At 33.4% G+C, this 22,524-nt stretch overlaps 2 protein-coding genes across 5 annotated transcripts in view; one reads left to right on the top strand and one right to left on the bottom strand.

The window, feature by feature from the left end:
- The first annotated feature begins 97 nt into the window (after positions 1 to 97).
- On the top strand, positions 98 to 3,865 carry LOC105212503 (uncharacterized protein F23B12.7). Its single transcript, XM_011184510.3, has 6 exons — positions 98 to 702; positions 770 to 884; positions 949 to 1,302; positions 1,362 to 2,594; positions 2,655 to 3,494; positions 3,559 to 3,865. Exons 1-6 carry the CDS (start codon positions 232 to 234, stop codon positions 3,780 to 3,782), a joined length of 3,237 nt encoding a protein of 1,078 aa, XP_011182812.1. The 5' UTR covers positions 98 to 231; the 3' UTR covers positions 3,783 to 3,865.
- The window catches only part of LOC105212502 (chromosomal serine/threonine-protein kinase JIL-1), a 35,282-nt gene continuing 16,315 nt past the window's right edge, over positions 3,558 to 22,524 (bottom strand). For all 4 annotated transcript variants that reach the window (XM_029040328.2, XM_029040327.2, XM_054229530.1 and 1 more), the window contains 6 exons: positions 14,310 to 14,394; positions 13,961 to 14,233; positions 13,658 to 13,897; positions 13,234 to 13,535; positions 12,718 to 13,163; positions 3,558 to 12,619 (listed from right to left, as the gene is read on the bottom strand). In XM_029040328.2, coding sequence (XP_028896161.1) covers positions 10,456 to 12,619; positions 12,718 to 13,163; positions 13,234 to 13,535; positions 13,658 to 13,897; positions 13,961 to 14,233; positions 14,310 to 14,394 — 3,510 coding nt within the window. In that variant the 3' untranslated portion in view covers positions 3,558 to 10,455. The remainder of the gene's footprint in view (positions 12,620 to 12,717; positions 13,164 to 13,233; positions 13,536 to 13,657; positions 13,898 to 13,960; positions 14,234 to 14,309; positions 14,395 to 22,524) is intronic.

Here is a 22,524-nt window from a genome sequence, read left to right as displayed (position 1 = left end):
GTTAAAATTTTATCTCAGTAGTAAACCTAAATCTCAGCTTATTCAATATGCAATTAATAGAATGTCAAAAAATCCGTCTTTTCGAAATGAAATAACACACTGTCAATGTTTGACGTTTAACTTCACCACTTCACCGCACGTGTATTATTTTATGTTTTGTATTATTAGCGTGAATAGTGAATAATATTTTAAAGAGTTTTTAATTAAAATATTATAATAAATATTCAAGAAATGGCGCCGAACACAGCTCCTGCAATTAGTGTAACGTCGCAACCAAAAAATAAAAAAATCGTGTTCGACGATGAAGGAGAAGTCCTGGATGAGGCAATCGTTAAAAAATCAAATGCTGGGAAAAAGGAAAAGAAGAAAACGCTGCAAGCAGATGATTCGGACCAAAGTATAAATACAGCAACTGCAGTTAGTATAACAACGCAACCAAAAAATAAGAAAATCGTATTCGGCGATGAAGGAGAAGTCTTGGATGAGGCAGCTCTTAAAAAATTAAATGCAAAAAAGGAAAAGAAGAGGAAGAAGTCTAAAGTAAATGATACGGAACAGGATATAAAATCTGAAGATGATGCGCAAGAATCCCATGAAGCGGAGGATGACGAAAATGATTACTTTGCCAAACGTGAAAAACAACGTCAAAAGCAGAAAGAAGAAAACGACGAAGCGGATACCAATAGAAAGTGGTTCAATGTGGTAAATTTTAAATGATCAATTGCAAAAGTCAATATATATTTTAATTTCCAGTTGTTTTATTTTGTAGTATACTGATTATCCTTCAACGGAGGAGGTGCTAGACATGAAAGACTCGGAGCAGATGGAATTATACAATATATGCAAAAATGCTTTCGACGCTGAAATGCCAACTTTCTTGAAACGTACGTAAATAGTCTTACTTCATTAGCAAAATATATATAATAAAAATATTTATTCCCTCAACAGATAATGCTTCAGATGCGCGTTGGTTACAAACTGCACTACGAAAGGGCACAGCTAAAGATCGTGCTAATGCCGGTGCATTATTAGTCACAAGTAATCCCTTAGGAAATTTGGAAGCGCTCAGCACTTTGATTGGTTTTACCAAAATATCGAATAAAGCATCCAACGATGTGGTGACTATATTGGTAGATTTGTGGAAAAAAGTTTTGCTGCCACCACATCGCAAACTTTTATCACTACAAATGCGTGGCGCTGATTGGAAGTTGGTGCGCAAAAATACGGCATTAACTAATGATAAACAACGGCGTATATATGCTTACTGGCATTTCGAGAATGAATTGAAAGAACACTACTTTGGTGAGTTGAAAATAAAATTGATTCATTTATTTTTTTTTATATAACTTTATACTTTTTAGAATTTCTAAAAAATCTACAACAAGCGCTACAAACGGGTCAAGAACATAATAAGAATTCCGCCATAGTAGCTGCATCGCAATTGCTATCTTACGCACCTGAGAAAGAACAAATGTTACTAACATTACTAATCAACAAACTTGGTGATCCTACGCCTAAAGTCGCCTCAAAAGCATTGCATCACCTTACAGAGGTTGCGCATCGTCATCCCAATATGTGTGGTGTTATTGTTGCTGAATCCGAGAAGTTACTTTTCCGTAACAACATCTCAGATCGCGCACAACATTTTGCGCTATGCTTTCTATCCAGTATAGCACCGGCGGGACGCCCTGAAGTTTGTACGAAATTGGTAAACGTATGCTTCGCTCTCTTCAAAGTGCTTGTACAGAAGGGCGCAGTGAATAATCGTACAATGCAAGCAATTCTACGTTGTTTACAAAAGGCCATTGTAGAGGCAAAACCGGGTGAAGGCTCCACGGAAATTCTCACCAAAGACATGCAGGACACCATTTATCGTCTAGTGCATTTGGCAGATATACATGTTTCAGTGCAGACATTGGGTTTACTCTTACAATTGCTGACTGTGAAAACCGAAAAGTCGGACCGCTTCTACAATGCACTCTATAAGAAGATGAATGACTTGGAAGTGGTGAATATTGGTGTTAAAACCGCTGCGCAACTACTGAATATCATTCATCGTGCCATACATATCGATACAAATGTGCCGCGTGCGCAAGCGTTCATCAAACGTTTGCTACAATGTGCGCTCTATATGCCCTCCAACACGGCCGCTGGTTGTCTGATTGTCGTGCATAAATTGTTGCGTAGCCGCAAAGAGTTGGCCGGCGGCATCAGTCATTTTGGTAATGGTGAAAAATCTAACGGTGAATTGCCAGCTGCTCTACAAGTGCAAGCTACCGATGCGGAATTGTCCAAGTTTGACAGTGACGGTGAGGAAAAATACGAGGATATCAAGGATGAAGACGAAGGTGCCGAGGAAGTTAAAAGCGACGAAGCTGCGGAAAATCCCACGACGGCTTCTTCATGGCATCACGCAAAGGTAGCATCAACAGCTACGGAGGAAAAAGTACGTGAAATGGCGCCAAGCAAATACGATCCGTATCATCGAGCGCCTTCTTTTGCTGGCGCTGAGTTTGCATTGCGTGATGAATTACTGCTGCTGCGCGAACATTACCACCCCACAATTCAGGTGTTTGCCGAGAAAATATTGAATCGTAAGTGTACATTTTACATAAGAAAAAATTTGTATTAATTTTACTTGATATTTCATATAGAAAACAAAATAGATTATTATGGTGATCCGCTGCGTGACTTCGGTCTGCCACATTTTCTGGAGCGCTTTGCCTTCAAAAACCCCAAAAAGTTAGATAGCCAAAAGGATGAGGCGCCTGTAATATCGCATAAGCGCTATGTGGCGTTCGGCACGCGCGGCAAGCCAATCAAAAATTTGACTAAGACCAACTGCACCGAGGACGAGATGTTTATTTTCAATTTCCTTGAACAGAAACGCGCGCAAGCAGCATCGAGCAAAGTAAAGAAGCAGCCTGAAGCTGAGAATGAGGAAGATGAAATGCTAAAGGACGGCGAAATAGGCGATGATGAATTTGAGGAATACCTTGGCAGTTACTTTGGCAAGAAAGCTAAAGCGGCGGCTGATGCTGAGGAAGATGAAGAGCTGGATTTCTTAAAAGAATTGGGTGGCGAATTGAAGTCGGAAGCCAAAACGAAGAAGAAGAAGAAGGGTGCAGACGAAGATGATGATGACGATGGTATGGCAGACGTTGATGCAGATTGGGGTGACGATGATATCGACGAGGCTGATTTCGCCGGTGGTAGTGATGCATCTGACGATGAGGAAGGTTCCATTAATGAAAATTATGATGACGACGATGATGATGGCTCAATATCACTAGACGAGGAGGATGCACCAGCTGATTTGAGTGACGATGAAGCAGATGGCAGCATGTCGGAGGGTATGAGTGGTGCCGAAGACGACGATGATGATGATGATGATGAGGATAGCGGTTTGGCAACTTCGAAGGGTAAAAAATCACAAAAACGTTCACTAGCCATGAATGGGAAGAGTTTCGCAAAGAAACTTAAGCATAGCGATGGTAAGTAAAAAATGCATAAAAGTAGTGACAACTTTTCATTGAATGCCTCGTCTTTCCTTTGCAGATATGAGTTCACTGTTCGCCGCCGCAGACGATTTTGCTGAACTTTTGGAGGAAACGGGTAAAACAAAGGGACAGGGTACTTCAAAGGCAATTTTCAATAAGGACAAATCTTCAGCGAAACAAATGAAATGGGAAGAGAAACGACACTCCAACTCAAAATCATACACCAAGCGTTCGAAAAAAGCTGGTGTGAGTAAAAAGAATATTGGTAAAAAAAGAAAATAAATCAAAATAGACACTAATTTGAATTTGTTAAATTTTATAAGAAATAAATAAAACAATATAGTAATAAATATAAAAAATTGTAATCGGAATGTATTTTTATTGCAAAAAGCTACCGCGTACCCCCAAGAGAAAAAACTATTCACTTCCCCAACATTTATTAAAAATAAAAGTAATTTTTTACCAGTTATTTTTTTTTCTCTGTGTTAATTTGTTATTATTTATAATTTTTTCTACATGCAATATACACACTTACAGTTAATTTTATAACAACTTCAATTTGCATTTATTGTATATAATTTATATGTATTTCTTATTTTCAAATAATTTACTTTTATAACTAATTTATATTAGACTCAATTGCTTACTAGAAAAATGTTTTTATCAATACTTTGCACTACTTTTATATTTAATACTAAATATATTTTATTTGTTTTATATCTCCATTTGATCTTAACCAATTTCATGAAATATAGTCATGGTTGGTTACTTATCCTACTGTGGGTCTATAGTATATTTTGTTTACCCACATATACTACATATACATATATATATGTATATACACACAAATAGCTAACTCTACGTGTACAAGCTCTTCATATTCCATCATTTTTTTCGCTCTCCCTCTCTGTCGCTCTTTTCGAAACACAATGTTTGCTCAAACAATTTAAAAGTTTTATGTTTTTGCAACTAGTTGCCTTGCCTTTTTCTTGCATGTTTTCTGCATCATTCTTTGTATAATTTTCTTTTGAGCTTAATCATATTTATTTGATTTAAATTTTTTTTATTTTTAAGGCAAAGGAAATTTTTTCATACTTACGTTATTGAATGGAATCTTAAAATAAAATATAAAATAGAAATATACACTAGCACATGTGATGCAAAATTAAAAAATAAAAATATTTTTCGGCTACTTCCAAAATTATTTTTTTTTTAATTTTAGCAAAATATGATTTTAGTATGAACAAACAATATTGATAAGCTTCTGAATTGTATGATGAGGTAAAATAAAAGGTTGCAAAAATTATAATGATAGTACTATTTAGAAATAATGTTTGTCAATATATTTGTTTTTTTTTTTTTTTTGGTCAGGTTTAAGGCAGTAGTCTGCTTTACAGGCTTCAAAAAATCGATTTTTTTGTTTTGTTTTAAATCTCTTCCAAAACTATCCAAGAATATGTCTTTAAAATTCCAGAGGCCAATTCGACATATTTTCGAAGCTAGAGCAGTTTTAGTGGCCGAGCGTCGAGCAGGTGCGAATGCTTAAAGCGCGTTTTCTCGAGTTTTCATTGTAACAAGTGTTAGATAACGGTGCCGGCTATAGCAAAAAGAATATATGTCCGATCGAAAAAAACCAAAGTGATCTAGCTTCAGTATTAAAATATCTTTTATTTGAACTAAAAAAGTTGGACAAAAGTATTATTTAAACTACTTAATTTGCAACTTAAAGTCAATTTTTTTTTCAAACTTCGAAAAAATTTGGAATTGTATAGCTTCTTCGGTATTTTTTTAGTACTTAAGGATAAGAAACTTATAAAAATTAAAAAAAAATTTGGTTCGACTTTGCATCGCACGACCTCCGTCACCGGCACCGATTTACAAGTGCAGACTCCAGGCGGTCAATACTACAACTTTGAAAAAATTTCAATATTTTTTAATAATAAATACTGTTTTTTAAGCCTTAAATATAGTACACTATCTTAAAATTCCGTTCACCGCAATCATTTCCTTCTCTTTCAAAAAAAAAAATTGCTGAAAAAACGCTTTTTTTAGACTACTGCCTTAAGGATATCTGAAGCGACATTCCTTTTATATATATGTGTCAAATATATTTGTGTCTGTAATATTGAAATTATGTCTGTATTTATAGCTAAACAAATATTCCACATTTATTACCATTTAAATTAATTCCTCATTTAAAATAATTCTGAAAATCTTGTAAATGATTTTCCATAATATTTCATCAATGTGGGCTTTCATTACATGTATAATTTATTATTATTTATTTTTTGATAATTGTATCAAAAAAGTTTGCGCAAACGCTGCACTGTGGCAACATTTGTTTATTTTGGTTTTGTTTTTGTTTTTATTTTCATTTTCAATTTATTTTGTCTCTGATATAAGGCAACTTTAATTTAAAGGCATCATTAATTATAAATGTTTTGCTTTACCTTATCTTTGTTTACTTAAATACATACATAATATACATATATTTATGTATGTGTGAACAAATATTTACTTTTACAAGTGATATTATTTTTCTTTAATTATTAGACTTTTTTCGAAGTTGCATTTGTTGCTTAGGTTATGTTTCATATTTTAACTCCGATATGCATTTTTATATTCTTAAAAAAACTGTGTTTTAGTAATTCGGCTATACAAACGGGTACATGAATATCTAAAGCGCTCGGTACACCTTTTCCTACTCATACATACATAAAAAATGGAAACCTTAAGGGGAATTCAAGTATTCAGGAATTAATAATTGTTTGCAGGATTTACACACAAATATGTATGTCTGTGTGTGTGCATTTATACTATATTATTTGTTGGTTATTTATGTATTTACTGTATTTCTTTACTAATTAAAAAAATATATGGTATGGTATGGTATGGTTGGTTTATACAGATTTTGATTGCTGTCCTGTTTTTTTAATCAATGTTCATATTTTACTTAATTTTACTGTTATTCCACTATTATTTTATGATTTATGCTTATATTATATAGCATATTATTGATATATAATCACTGTTATTTTTTTTGTTTATTTATGCAAATTAGAATTGTAAGCTTATACATAAATATATTTTATTTATATACAATTTCCCTATAGTGGCTGCGTAGCCTATTTTGGCAACAATTTAGATAACTCAAAAGTTTTAAATTTTATATTTTTGTTTTTTAAATTTATTTAATATACATTTAGGCGTTTTTTGGAAACAAAACTTTTTTCAGTGTTTTTGATATTTTTCTAAAATCATAAAGAAAAAGTGGTCACGTTGCAAAAATTAAAAAGTGGAAAATTAAATTTTAAAAATTACCGTTATGTGCATAAAAAGTTATCTAAAATGTCAGTTTCGGTGTTTCATGACATAAGTAGATTTTTAGACCAAGAACACTCCCCAACAAACTCTCAGTGCTCTACTTCCAAAACTGTGTAGAGCAATGAAATGTAGCATATTTAAATCATTAAATAAAAAAACAATAAAAATACTGCAAATAATGAAATAAACACAAGTTTAAAATTTTTCAAAACAAAATTTATTTTTAAGTAATGCGTTGTAGTTTTTTTTCGCGCTTGCAAGTAATTTAAAGTAAAGTAAAACAAAATATATAACTTTTATCATTATTCTTGTATTACATGTATATATATGTATGTATATATTTTGTAGTTGAGTAAGATAATTGGCGTTAAAAGTATTTGTTTTTTCTTTTTAATTAATTAAATTGTGTTAAATGTAATGCGAACATACTTAAATAGAAGAAAATATTACAATCAAATTTATATTAAAGCTAAAAACGAACAAATGTAGCTAAATTCAACTTATTTGCATATAAACAAAATTCGGTTAACTGAAAAAAATTTATAATAATAATATTAATAATAAGTAAATTGTAAATTGAAACAAAAGATAAACATTGTATTACGCTTGGGTAAATTGTTGTAATTCAGTAGTAGTTATATGCGTGCATATTTTGGTAATTTCTTTTAATATTTTACTAGAATTTATACTTAATTATATAATATAAACAAAAACAAAAAAAATTAACTAGACTAAATAAATTTACGTGATTTGAGCTAGGAAATTATTTTATGTATGTTTTTTCTCCGACCATTGGACGCAAACACACTGGCTTTGTTAATATATTTAGTTAGTTGATACTTTGTATATATATTTTTTATTTTTATTTTTTTCAAATTTCAATTGCGAAACTCAATTTTTTAGACTTCACTCAATATTAAAGAATTCAATAATATTTGTGTTAAAAATTATAATTTTTTTCTGTGATTGACTTATTTATAAATAGTATTAGAACTAGGCATCATATATGTGGATATACATACATACATATGTACAAAGCTTCATAAAATAGTGTAACTGTTTTTTTTAATTGCTGAAGTAAAACTTAGTAGTTTTTTGTGTAAAATGCAGTCAGGTGAACATTACCGATTAAGACTCAACCCACACCGGACTAGTCAAAACGTCTTTTCTTGTCTGATATGACAACATCCCATAGCTTCATATGTGACAACCCACACCGAACAAGACGAGACAAAAGCGCATGCTCGTTTGGTTTGGGCTAGAGCAAAATACATTTTTGTTTCTTATTAGTCAAAGACGTTTTTGACTAATCCAGTGTGCGTGGAGCCTAAGACATTGAAAAATTTCCGTGAGAAACTGATGCACCCAAAAATGGCTCAATGTCGTCAGCTGTTGGTAGATTTGTGGGCATTTAAAGAAACATGGCTTGAAGTGTGTGTTGCGAAAACGATATTAGCAATATTTAATTCATAGGAAAAAAGAAAAAAAAAAATTAAAAGCGAACAAATTTAATATGAAGTACAGAAATATACTATGAAGATTGGTATATATAATTATTTAACAGTCAGCATTTCTTTAAAATGATTTTGAAAATTTAGTAAAATGTTGGAATTTCAATTTTCGTACAAATTTCTAAGTTAAGCTCATTTTACGCTTTTACATGACAATACATACATATGTTTCGACTAAGTTCTTAATTAAGAAAATGTTAATATATTTATTAACAAAATCAAAAAAAAAAAAAATAAAATGTGTACTACTAAATGTGTATTCATTCAAAACACGCATTGGTTATAACAAACTGAGCTAGTATTTTAAATTCGCAGCATTCTCTATGGTGTAAACTAAACATAGTTTTACTTTTAACCTCATTTGCTTAAGGTTGCTTTAAAAAATAACGATTATTTAAGATTTCATAAGCAAGTGTTGCATTTACGCTACAAATATGCACTAGTATAATAGCATTTACATTTTGTAATTCAATTAACGCCATTACATTATGCATTTGAAAACAATTTGAAAAGTACACTTCACTTCATTTCACTTAGACTTAGTACATACGTATCTGTTTAGTGGCCATGATTTAAATAACTTTATAATCGTTTGCTAAATATATTCAATTTTGACTTTTTATTAATTTTTTTTTTGTTAATGCATTTAATAATGAATATTCATTTCTTAAATTACAAACTAAAATTATGTACTATGTATGTTGTTGTCTATTCCGTTTGCTGTTTAGTGTATTTTTTTTTTTTTGTGTTGTAGACACGTAAAACTGTTTTGGTTTAGCTAAAATATTATTATTATTATTTTTTTTTTAATTTTTATGTCTATGTTTCATATATGTATGTATGTATTATACCTCGTATGTCACTAAAATTAAGCGCAAATTGTATACATTTGCTTTTGCATTAAACATTAATGGAAATTATAGTAAACACATCGGTTTTTGTTTTTGTTTGTTGGCTATAATGGCGCCATTCATATTATTTTGGCGCATATTCTCCACTTCAGCTGTGTTGCTTTTGCTTTCGCTTTTGCTTATACATATATGCATATTTATAACTTCATTTTGTTTTTGTTTTTGGTTTCGTGCAAATATTTTCATTGAGTTAAAAATGTATATATACTCGTATTCATCTCAATTAACTATTACTAAAAAAATATGCATTTGTTCCTTATTTATTTAATAGCAGTCATCATCATCATCATCATAACTTTTGTTTTCACGTTTCTTCGGTATATTAATTTATGTTATTATTATTATTTAAATTTTATATATTTATTGCTCACATCTTTAAATATCGTTTAAATTGAACTATAGGTACAATAAGCTTTTCAACGCTGTATTCATTACATTATATACTAATTACCGTTTTAGTACTTGCAATAAAATATGACAATTAGTGTTGCTACATACAGAAAAAAATAAAAAAACACTTCGCATGTAACAAGAAGAGTAATTAAATGCGTTGTCAAGTAAAACAGATTTTAGTAATATTCATAAAAAAACAACAACAAAAAAATTGAAATTATAGTAAACGAATTTCTAATTGCGATTTGTGCAGTGTTTTTATGGTTTTATATTTATACCTGAGCTTTTTCCTTCGATCACTGCACCCAGTTTAAATAATTTACCACAGTTGAAGTAATACAACAACAACGTACTAAACCAAACAGTATTAAATCGCCTCAGCTGTGTTTCAATGTAGAAAATCCATTATATACAATAATGTAAAATCAAAAATATAAAGATTCCATTTAACTGTAAAAAGATTTTCACAATTTAGTTAGTTAGACTTGAAAATAGCAACTAAATTATTTCATTCTTACTAGATACTAGATAGAATCAAAAAGTAATCATATGCCACTGGTTAAAATCATTTAAAATGTGATTTGCATAATACTAAAGTTTAAAGAATTTAAAGTTTTCAACGCATTTAAAATGTACTCTTCTCTGTTACAGGCAAAGCCAATAATCGCCATATTATTCCCGCTGGCTTTAAATTAGAACATAATTGAATTTACAAAAATAACTTATAAAGATGTGAAAAGTAAATATGTAATATTGACCATATCTATAGCCCACTATGAATTCTAGATCCACCATAATGCGCAATAGATGCGCCAATCATTTGTATACGTGACGTTGACGCAACGTGCGAAGCGTGCCAACCGGCACTAAATGTACAGCTGTCGAAGGTACAACATCCTTAATGTTACTCTCATGCTTGGCAATCTCATTTCGACTTTGGCCGCGATTGTAACGTGTTTCTTTTTCCAATTTCGGCATGGTCTTGAAGGTCGATTTCGATATGGGTGTAATGAGTTCGCCATTTTTTTGCTTTTGCAGCGTTTCCTTACTGTCGTCACTGCTGCTGGCTTGCCTATCACTTTGTACGCTTGCAGTATTTTCCCTTTTTATGTCATCTACATCTTCTGTATTATTGGTATTTGCATTGTCCTCTTCCTGAGTTTCACTCGTCTGTGGTGTTTGATATTCATAGTAGCGGCGTTCGATTTTGAAATGACGCAATGCATTTTGTGTGCTAAATAGCAAAAGCGTGAAGAGGCGATAGCGTGTTTTGAAACGTTGCGCATGTTTCGCACGCATTTGCGTTGTTACACCCAGCCAGTTGTTTTCATCATCGTACGTGGGTAAGCGCAAACTGCGTCGATTGCGGCGAGATCGTATGATTTTGGATTCGGCTGCCAATGACAGCTCAGGTTTGCTGCTGCTGCTACTACAACTGTCTTTTTCAATGCGTATTTCGTCTTCTTTTACATCAGTGCTAGGCATTAAAGCGCTCTCCTCCTGTGCGTCCACCACTGCTTCTTTTCTTCTAGCACCAGTCTTTGTTTTCTTAGCCGCCAATTGCTTGTTCGAGCGCAATTGTTTTACATTTCGTTGCTTTGTGTTTCTCGTGCGCGGTTCTTGCGCTTGTTCATTTGCCTCCAACGGTTTTGCCATTTTATTATTCGTCTTATTGGTTTCGTTATTCATATCATTAGTTTTCAGTTCGTTCAACGCTTGCTTGGCTTTAAGACCAGCGTTTTTCTTAATTGCACTTATATTTCCATTTGTCTTTTCAACGACTGGTTCAGTCTTCATTGGCGCTGCCACATTTTCTATTTCATCTTCTTCGTCAATATCAACTGTAGCAGTCTTATTCTGCTCAATCTGTGCTAGTAGTATATCAATATAGTTCACTTTACGCTCTATAATTTCGTCCTCATCGAAACCAGCAAATCCACACACTTCCATGCATCCCTCTAACATGCTGTCGTTCAGTTCGTCGGCGCTTACAGTCTTTTCGCTAGTGACACACTCAAGTTCAATGAGTTCACCGCACTCAATTGGTTCTCCACTCGCTTCCAGTCCATTCAAACTAGTTACACTCAATGTCTGCCGTTCGATCAGTGTGTGATCGGAGGATTTACTACGGCCTAGACCGCTCGTTTGGTCACCCTCTGACTCGAGACGGTTGTGTGTCGATTGCGTGTCGGATTCGTGTGACGAGCTGGCTTGTTGTTGCGCCTGTACTTGCTGCCATTCCCTACAATTGTCCAGTTCATCTGTTGCTTCCAGCACTGCTGGTTGCAGTTCTTCTATTTCTTCAGCTATTTCCTCTGTACCGACCACTTCATTTTGTTCAACACTGTCACTTTCCACATCTTCGTACAAAGCATTTGCATCAGCACCCTCCACACTCATATTATCGCCTATGAGTTCATCCACATTCATCACAGTAGCGCACTCTTCCGTCGTTAAGGCTACCGCTACATTCTCATCCTCATCCCGTTCAGTGGCAACCGCTTCTTCATCATCCTCATCCTCATTGTCGTCGTCATCATCAACATCAGAGGTTTCAATTTCTTCAGTTTGTTGACGATTCAAACGACGCAGCACCTTTTGCAATGCATCGAATTTGGCGAACAGGAATTGATGTCCCAGCAATCCTTCGATGGACGCACGCTTCGCGGACTCCCGTTGCAAACAGAAGTCTACAATTAGTTGCCTCAATGCAGGTTTGGCACTCTTCCAACGCTGCGATTTGGTTTGCACTTCGCCATCAATTATACGTTGTCGCACGACACGTTCAGGAATTTGCTCACTCTGACTGCGTCTGAACGGCGGATGACCCATGTACATGGCGTAAAGTGTGGCGCCGAGACTCCACACGTCATAGGCTTTGGAGTACGTGGTGCAGTGTGGATCTACCAGACTTTCAGGTGGCGCATAGTCGAGTGTATAACGGGGCACATCTTGCCAATTTTCAGCTTTTGAGTTGTAGCTGAGTAGAATAAAAATCATTAGTTAGTTAACAACAATAAATTTTTTTAAGAAGAAGAAGATTTCCAAAAATCATTAACAATATATTCGTAAACTCACCTGGCCGAGCCGAAGTCCACCAATTTGATACGTTTCATTTGCGTATCGGTAAATAATATATTTTCCGGTTTTAGATCGCCATGTATGAAATTCTTCGCGTGCAAATATTGCACAGCATCACAAATTTGTAGGAAAATATCACAGCATTGTGACTCAGAGAGACCACCAGACGCATGCACCAACTGTTGCAACTCACCGCCAGCCACATGCTCCATCACAATCCAAAAGCTCAAGCCATTACGATAGGTATCGATATATTTACAGATATTCCGATGTTTACACGATCTCAGAGCATCAACTTCGGCAGGGCGATATAATTTTTCCGACACCACTTTAACCACGTGATTGCAGTGTTTTTCGGTGTCTGTGAGTTTGTAACAGCTGCCGAAGCTGCCATTGCTCAAAACGCTACCCAATTGCAGCGTGGGCGGACTATTTGTTGGATTCTACAAAAAAGTATCGGTGCATAATGAGTAAATTTGATAGAAAATTTTTGAAAAGCATTTTGCTTCTTACCATCACGGGGTCTTTGCAATACTCAATGTCATAGGCATTTTGCAGCGCTTTGCGCGGTTTCAAGTGTTGCGGCGCCACATACGAGTAGCCGCGGAACAATCTATGCGTATTAACAGGAACCGGAGCGGGTGAATCAATCACTGGTTGTTTGGTAAATTCCTCGCTAAAGTTTTGCGTGTCATCTTCGCTATCTAGGTTGGGTTTGAAGGGCGCTTTTCGCCTTTTGCTCTTCAACTCATCCCAGTCGATACCTTTGAAGAAGGGATGCTTTTTGATTTCGGCAGCATTTTTGCTATTACCACCTGAAAATAATATACAAATATCAGATTAGTTAACGGTAATAAAGTTTTTCAATTCCAGATATTAAGTTGTTTACTTTTTCAGATAAAATTGAAATTTCAATTTTTTTTCCACCCAAACTCACCTAAACGCTTTTTGGGATCCTTATGCAGCATTTTCAATATAAAGTCTTTGACTGTATCATTCAATGTGGATGGCAGCACTGGGTCGACTTTTTGTATGCGACGTGAAATGTCGACTTGAGAGTTTTGTTGTTCGACAACGGTAAAAGGCGAGGCGCCAGTGAGCAATTCATATGTGAGCACGCCCACAGACCACCAATCGGCAGCGAGATCATGTCCAGTAGCACCAGCGCGTATGATTTCTAAAACGAAAACAATGAAATATAAGCATAAGCTAATTAAAAATAATGGATATGTGCATTCACCTGGTGCCATATATTCTAATGTACCGCAGAAGCTGTGCGCACGATGATCCGAATCGGGTTCGAATATCTTTGATAAACCAAAATCGGCCAACACTATGTGTCCCTGTCCGTCTAGTAAAATGTTTTCGAGTTTTATATCACGGTATATAATACCCAATTTGTGCAGGTGCTCCAAGGCGAGCACCACTTCGGCAATGTAAATGCGTACGGTTGCCACCGAGAAATGTTCGGCTGTATAGAGATGCGTAAAGAGTTCACCGCCACTGACGTAATCTAAAAAGAGTAAATATAATTCATATATTAGACAATGAGCTTACAAAACGAGGACGAAGTTGTCAAAATAGCTTACCCAAAATTAAATATAATTTCGAATCTGTTTGGAATGCATAATGCATGCCAACTAGGAATGGACTTTGTTGTATAGCCTCGAGAACCTGCAAATTGTGAAAAGAGAGTGGAAATTTATTATTATTTTTTTTTTCAAATGACATGGAAGAAATGAAATTTCGTATGGAATATAAATACAGAACCCTAAAACTGTAGTCACTAAGGGGTTAGGTTTGAAATTTATGTATATCTGGTGATAGTTTTCTATAACTATGCTTAGGGTTATATACTCGACAGTGGAATCTTCGTAACCGGAATGGATCCTGATTTTTATCCGACCAAGGACGGTCAAATGGAAAAAAATATGTAGATTATAATATAAATTATGTAATATTACAGCATTCAAAGAGATCAGATTTCAGAAAGAGAGAAATTATAAATTTTTACACCAGATCTTGTGCAAACTAGTTACGGTTCCAAATAAAATAGTACACTGATTAGCCACCTGTGGATTTCTGTGAATGATAGACATACATATCTACATATGGACATACTTTTTTAATTGTATTTGCGACGTGCTTTTGACTGTTCAATATCACGTTGCATGATTTTATATTGATATAAATAAAAATACATGAAAGTGTGTAATATAGACATATGTATGTACACACGCACTGGTGCCTCTCAGCTGTTAATAAACCACAAAAATATTGAGACGAATATTCCGTATTAGTATTGAGACCCAATAATGCACTGCATCGGCTGCAATTCTAAATACCATATTCTATTTACGCACGTTCATTCTTGCTTTATGTGCACAAAAGCATATATAAGTTATGTATATTATGTGTACGTTTTTTGTGTATTCACTCTATATATATTTCGGATCTGTGTACGTGCATTTTGTTGTGAATGATGAACGATGCCAAACGTAGGCATAACAAAAGCAAAACAACAATAACACGTCTGTTGTTGAAATTTACAAACAACGCACAGCACAGTGGGCCCACATGCGTTTGGAAAATAAACTAAATTTCGAAATTGAATATAAGATTTTCAAACTTCACATTTTACGCGCCAGAAAAAGCTAGACTTGATTATAATTCTGGAAGCACTTGTACAACTAAAAAAACTCAAGTTAATGAGAATCTAAAGTAACTGAATACTCTTCCCTGCTTATATAGGACTTCATATGGTTAGCCAATAATTTCAAGCCCTACATTTAATATACATACATAAACCAGGTCCAAATCGCACGGAGCTTTGACTTGGCAAATTAAAAAAAAAATGCCTCTTATGAATAGTACAAAGCTCAATGACTCAAAAATTGATAACCGCACACCCTATGTAGTTTTAAAGTCTGTAGAACAAGGGTTTTGCTGCATGCATTATAAAATGATATGAAATGAAATTAATTGTTGTACAGTAGCCAGAGTTCGATATCTCAGTTGGTTTGTATGATTGTATAGAAAAATTTACACATATGCACTTGACTTGCATGCAATTAAATATACAAATGTACACTCATAAATATACACAGTGAGTATGTTAATATAGCTTTAGTAGCAAGCAATAAAATGGAGAAAGATGTGGTATTTTGAATTCGTTCTGCTTTCCATTTTGCTATATTCACTTTACATTACTTTCACTTCCATCTTTTCTTGCCTACTTATACAGGCTTTTCTATACGAAATTTTAATTTAAAATTCAGCTTTCTTATCTCGTGCGCAGAGAAGTCGCTTGAATTGACAGAATAGTAAGCACATATGATTGTATTGTATATGAATATGAATTCGGGTTTATAGTATACTATATATGTATTCGAGGTATGTTTACAGCTTTTTATTGAACACGTTTAAATTGTTTTGTCGATTAAAAGACGTGCTTTCCTTATGCATATATGCTGATCCTAGATTATAATAGACAGTTGTTGACATATAATTAGAACAGTTGGAAGGTAACATATGTATAACTGTATGAGATCTTATGAACTTAAAAGCCAACGACTTATGTATACACGAAAATGCTGAACAAATAAAAGACCGAAAAATATAAATTCAGATTTTTAGAAATTTTTAAAATATTCACATAAAAATTATATGCAATTGAAAGCTACTGTTATTGATTATACATACATTTTATAAAAAAAAGTGCAAATAACAAAAATTTTTACACAAATGACCCTAATCATATGTCCACAACTGTACATTTACACCAAAAAAATTTTTTTAGAATATTATGAAATTTCTAACTTCTTGGCTTTTTCCATTAACATTTCACAAATCACATTAATTTATTTTTAAAACATTCATCACGTGCATGCATATGTCTGTATGTTTGTATGTCTCATTGCGCTCAACGATTCCCGAGTGAGAAGAGTTAACAATATGATTGCTGCCAGAGATAAAGAGATGTACAACTCTCATATCACTGGAAGTGAGAGCGCAATTGTAAACGTCAAAACCACCTAAACTTTGACAGTTTGTCGAGATGAGGAGGTTTTGACGTTTCGCAATTGGGAAACTGGAAAGGCCAGATTGAAATGTTGCCAAAAAAATAATGCGATGGAGACATTTTTAGCCGCCTTGCAAGATCAGTAATAAGAACTTTAAACAATAAATATCAATGAAAACGCGTAATTTATAAGTGGTTTAAGAATATTTTTGTGAATTGCAGCATCGAGCAACTAATTTTTCATGGAAAATTATAAAAGAAATTGATTTATTTTCAGTTGACATTTAATAATTGACCATATTTATTACTGAAACTTCGAAAACCGGCTATTTTAATATACCATTTTATCGCTAAATGAAATTGAAATAAGTTATTTTATATCAAACATTCAGTATATAATAATTTTTAACCTTAATAAATGTTAGGTATTTTTATTTAAATGCCCAAAAATTAGTATTTTGTCTGATCTGGTAATAATGCAAAATGTTATAAAAAACGCAAATTTTGAGGCGCTCTCACACTGGAATAAGTTGGACATCCCTTTATCCCTGATTGCTGCAGTGAATAGCTATTGAGCTACCGATGACATGGCTAAACGATTTATCACAACAGGTCGTTATTTCAAACAAAAAAAAAAAAAAATGCTGCATACATATGAATGTATCTACATATGTATGTATATAAGAGTGTGTCTACATGCATTTCTCTCTATATCTAATTGTTGTTATTTATCCCGAATGACATTAACTCTGTCGTATTTTTATATACATATACTATATCTGCTATATGCTAAACGTTGTTACTTCAGTATCGGCTGACTTTGCATTTGTTCTAGCAGCTACTACTATTGTGGCTGATATTTCAGCGTTGTTATTGCTGTTTGCATACTTGGATTATTTTTAGCTTCAATGTGAATTCAACATTTACAAGGACTTTTTCGCAGTTCTCGAAAAACAAAAACAAAAAATAAAAGCAATGTCAGCAAAGCTTATATGTATACATTTGTATATGTTTATAGATGTTAATAATACAAAAAAAAATATCTAAACTGCAAAAGTTTTATGTATAAACATTCGATAATATTATTATTATTTCCAACGGAAAGCATGCATGGGAAATTTGAGAACTTAATTATCGAGCAATTATTTATAAAGTTGGGAATCCCCTTTTGTCATGTACTCGTTTATGTATGTATGTTGCACACATAAATATGTCTTTTGTTATAGGCAATACATATAAATAAATGTCTGAAGTGACGGATAACGGACATGAGAAGTTATTGTTGTTGTTTTTCGAATTTCTTACAACTAAAAATTTTACCAGCGATGTGGGGAGCTCCTTTCAATGAAATCGCATTACTTTTCCCCACGAAGATCTCCAATTACACATCAAGTAACCGATTTTGGCATAATGAGAAAGATCCACAGACAATATCAACAAAATTCATTTTCGAATGAAAGCTCGAGAGATAGGGAATGGTGTCTTCAAGCAAAAAGGCTAAAATAAAGTTCGAATACTTAAACCGTAGTCAACTGATAATTTTCGAAACAATCTCTTATATTTACTCAACCCATATTTCCGAAAATTATAAAAATCTGCATTTACATTTTATAATATCTATTAATTTCATAATTCCCAACGCTGGACTTTTCCAAAAGTAGCGCAAAATTAAAAAAAAATCGCAATAAATACATACACACGCATAACAATAGACCAATTTATGCATACGTAAGACCACATAGACTTCAATACAGCACACTTGAATATGCAGTAACGATTTCGATATCTTCGCAACATCTATGTATCTACATACATACAAATACATTATGCTTTCAGATAAATGAAAAAAAAATTGAAAACAAATCTTTGAAACAAAATTTCTGAAAAAGCGCAACTCATTGAGGGAGTTGGTTGGGGTATGTGTGTCACTTGTTTAGCCAGCCAGCAACAAGCACAACTCTAAGCAACCAAAGTGCCGAACAAAATAACCCGTTGCTAACGAAAACTATTTACATACATACATACAAATTTATATACATGCTATCTATCCAACTCAAGCGCAACCTGGTAATACGAGGACTTCGAAGGTAAAGCATCAAACGAAGTGAAAGTGAAGTATTTTATGTTTGTATGAATAACAGTATCTAGCCACAAATGCTAAGCTTTCTTTGCATTTCTAACTCTCCGCAGTTTCATTTATGGTTGCGCGGTTTCCATTTCACTTTTACTTGGACTTGGTGATGCGTGTATGGTACATGAGTGTACATCAATGCAGTGCAATACTCATAACCTCGTCGGTGCTTTCAAGAGATTTCTATGAAAATCCAAGAAATTATAGGAGCTGTGGTTATTGCAAATAAGCTTTTTGTGTGTTTTCAAGGGAAATCATGAATAACCAAAAGGAACCTATGCGTAAAAGCGATTCGTGTAAAAAACTAATGAAATTGCTGGCATATTTGTGAAATATTACCAATTCATGAGTATTTGACGATTTCACTGCAATGCTGAGTGGGACACGAATGTCAAAAGAACAGCCATTTGTTATATTATCAGTTCCGTAAGGGGAAAATTTCATTCTAACGACATTTGGGTCTACAAACTGAAGTTTTATTTGATCCAAGGACTACAAAAACAAAATCCAGCAACGGTATTCTCAAAATGCTATCTATACTATACATATTATAACTTTTAAGACTTCATATGTAAATCCATTTTTCTTTTCTGAGCTCTCAACAACAGCCAGTACTCATACGCTCCGATACTCATTAAAAATAATACATTTTTATCGAAGTGTACACTTATATAGTATACTTATATATGCATCTATAATTATTGCATGAATTATCGTCTGCGGAACGGTGGAATAAAAAAACACAGACAAATACAAACATATGTACATACATATTCACAAATGTACAAGCATACAGTAGCAACTGAATTGCGAAAATAAAATCGAAGTCGAGATACTCTGCTCGCTTTATCGGTTGTAGTAAGGAAAATATGTACGCTTATACTCATGGTGTATTTACATAATATACTACGTATGTACATACAAACATATGTATGCTCTATATGTTGGCGCAAGTATTCACAAGTGGTTAAAAGCAGTGCGGGAGGTTGTTATGGCAAACCATCGGTAAATATTTGCCGCCAAGTTGTAGTGTTGCAGCGCATTGGTATTAAAGAAATTCCCGGCAAATTGCCGGTGTGCCAGCCAACAGTAGTGTACTACGAAATCTAGGTTACTATGTAAGTGGAACGCGCGACAATCGGAAAAAGAACAAATCATATGATATTGAAGTAAATGCGGTGATACATATGCTTATTTATTATAAATAACTAAATTAAAAAATAAATAAATTTTTAACATGTATATTAAAACAGAAAATATTTTAAATAAATATATGAAAAAAAAAAATTTGTTGTGACTAAAAAACGTGTTGAAATAATCAGCAATATTTCAAGCGCAAATATAAATAGAAAATCGCAGTTTTTTTTACATATATATTTATATACTCGCATATGTATGTATGTATGCAATTATTATATACTATACTACTGTCGTTGTATTTATTTTATTTAGTTTTTTTTTGCTTGCATTTGTGGCTTGGCGTGTGTTCACCTTCGCATGGCTGTTGATTTAATTTATAATCAAAATGCTCAGAGTAGAAATATCTCATAAAAACTAAAATGCTTGCATACACTGTTATCTGAGTATGATCTAACTCTCTCTCTTCGTATTCACTTATCAACGTTTTGTGGTAATTTTCGTATGCGAAATCTATGTGTGTATGGTATGAATATACGAGAGCAAATAAAAGCGTATTTAATTTAGAAAGAAATGTAAATTTGAATTTTCTATATTGTATTTAGAGTAACTTTAATGAAATATTAAAGGAAATGGACCGAGGAGCGACTGAAGCGATTGTATTCATTTGAAATTGTATTTAGAACCTTAGCATTTAAAAGTAGTGATGGTATTCTTTGAGTCACATGAAACCAACAAAACTAAATTTTAACAAACATGCAAAACTTCAGCGAAATATGTATATTAACTGAGCTTATCAATCTTGTCTATTATAGATATGAACCACCGATGCCGTTAATCTGAATAGATATATTTATCTCTAAACCGCACTGTGTTTTGACAGTATGAAGCTGAGACTCATACTATTATTACAACCGCGCTTCTCAGCACAACTCCGAACATTTGAACTGAAGTTGAGCTTGGATTTTCTAACCGCAGCTAAACCCCCCTGACTCATTTCATAGACTCAGTTCTTTCAGAATAAATAGAAGAAAGTAAAAATCGAAACAGTAAGGCATAGAATTAATGTAAAATAATTACGACTACAAAAGCCGTGCTGCACGTATAGTTAAGTGTATATAGATATTACAAAATTTTCCCTATTTACTGTTGCTACGAGCGACAGGTGCATCTAAGATTATATGTACGTACATATGTGCTACAAATTAGTTAGATACTAGCTACGAAGTTAGCACATTACGGTAAACATTAGTTGCAAAATAGGTGAAATACTGACAACAGCGTCGTTTTATTTTCCCCTAGTACTAGACACTAAGCCACACTCGAGCAGGCGCCAACTCAACGACAAGCTTAATCAACACAAATACGCTTTAATCAAAAAAATTGCCAGCAAAAGTTTTGGGAAAATAACGCTCTCAGAGATCGCACCAACACAAACAGCGCTCATAACGGCAATGTGAACAACAAGTTACTTCATCATTTTTATTTCAACTTTTGCTTAGCGTTCATTTGCAGTTTACAATCTCCGCTTTGGACTCAATTCGTAGCTTAAACGTGCTAACTGTTTGTTTGTTAACTTGATTGGTTGCTTACTGTTCTCTCTCATCTATTTATTTTATATAAAGGCGATGGCACAGCTACTATGTACATACATATATACGTGTATATGTGTCTATAATAAACGCACAATTTTTATTTTCTAGATTACATTTACTTCTCTTCAAGCTTTCCACCACAAAATCATACTTTTACTTCATACATATGTACATGCAATCAAATGTTTTTTGTTGTAACTGCCTGTTGTTAGTGCCGGTATTCAAAGCATTGCATGTGTTGGTTATAATTGGGCATGTACACAAATATGTACGTAAGTGTAAACGCCGCCAGCGTTAAAACTCAACAAAATGTGGGTCAACTTGGAGTAATGCCTATCAAAACTTCGTTCCAATGCTTTAACATATGTGTGTATTTAAATATGGATGTATATATAAAAGCAAACAAGTGTTTGTAACTTGTTAACCTTTAAAGCGACAGAACTCAATATCACAGATTTTCAGAATCAAGTTAATAGCTCATATTTATCAACAAGTGCATTTGGTATGTGCACATACATATGTACGTATGTATGCACATACTATACATTTATAGATAAGAGTAAAAAACCAAATAATGTGGTTAAGTAAAATGGCACATGAACGTTAAGTATCTGATTATGCTAACAAGTTTAGCTATAATTATACATTTATCACTTTATGTTCTCGAAGATGTTTTCTTTTAAGATTTATACATTATAGTTGGAGTTACGCTAAAGTGTTAATTTATAATTTTATAACTTATTGACTTCAATTCTATTATAAAATTTTCAATGTAAAGGTTAATACTTCTCTCTACTAAGTACCAAAGGGAATATTCGATACTAACATGATTCAAGAACCCGCAGGAGAATCTTGAAAAACAATTTATTTTTAAATTTTGGGAAAATGGTGTCCGATGTCGTCAAAATAGAAAAAAAATT

Source organism: Zeugodacus cucurbitae, chromosome 4 (assembly GCF_028554725.1).
Source record: "Zeugodacus cucurbitae isolate PBARC_wt_2022May chromosome 4, idZeuCucr1.2, whole genome shotgun sequence".
Taxonomy (NCBI): Eukaryota; Metazoa; Arthropoda; class Insecta; order Diptera; family Tephritidae; genus Zeugodacus; species Zeugodacus cucurbitae.
Note: the sequence above shows the minus strand (reverse complement) of the source record. Positions and strands in the feature narration are given on the sequence as shown.

Coding starts and splice junctions, on each gene's coding strand:
- LOC105212503 (XM_011184510.3), top strand. CDS start 232: ATGGCGCCGAACACAGCTCCTGCAATTAGTGTAACGTCGCAACCAAAA. Junction 703..769: donor ATAGAAAGTGGTTCAATGTG/GTAAATTTTAAA, acceptor TTTATTTTGTAG/TATACTGATTATCCTTCAAC. Junction 3,495..3,558: donor GAAACTTAAGCATAGCGATG/GTAAGTAAAAAA, acceptor TTTCCTTTGCAG/ATATGAGTTCACTGTTCGCC.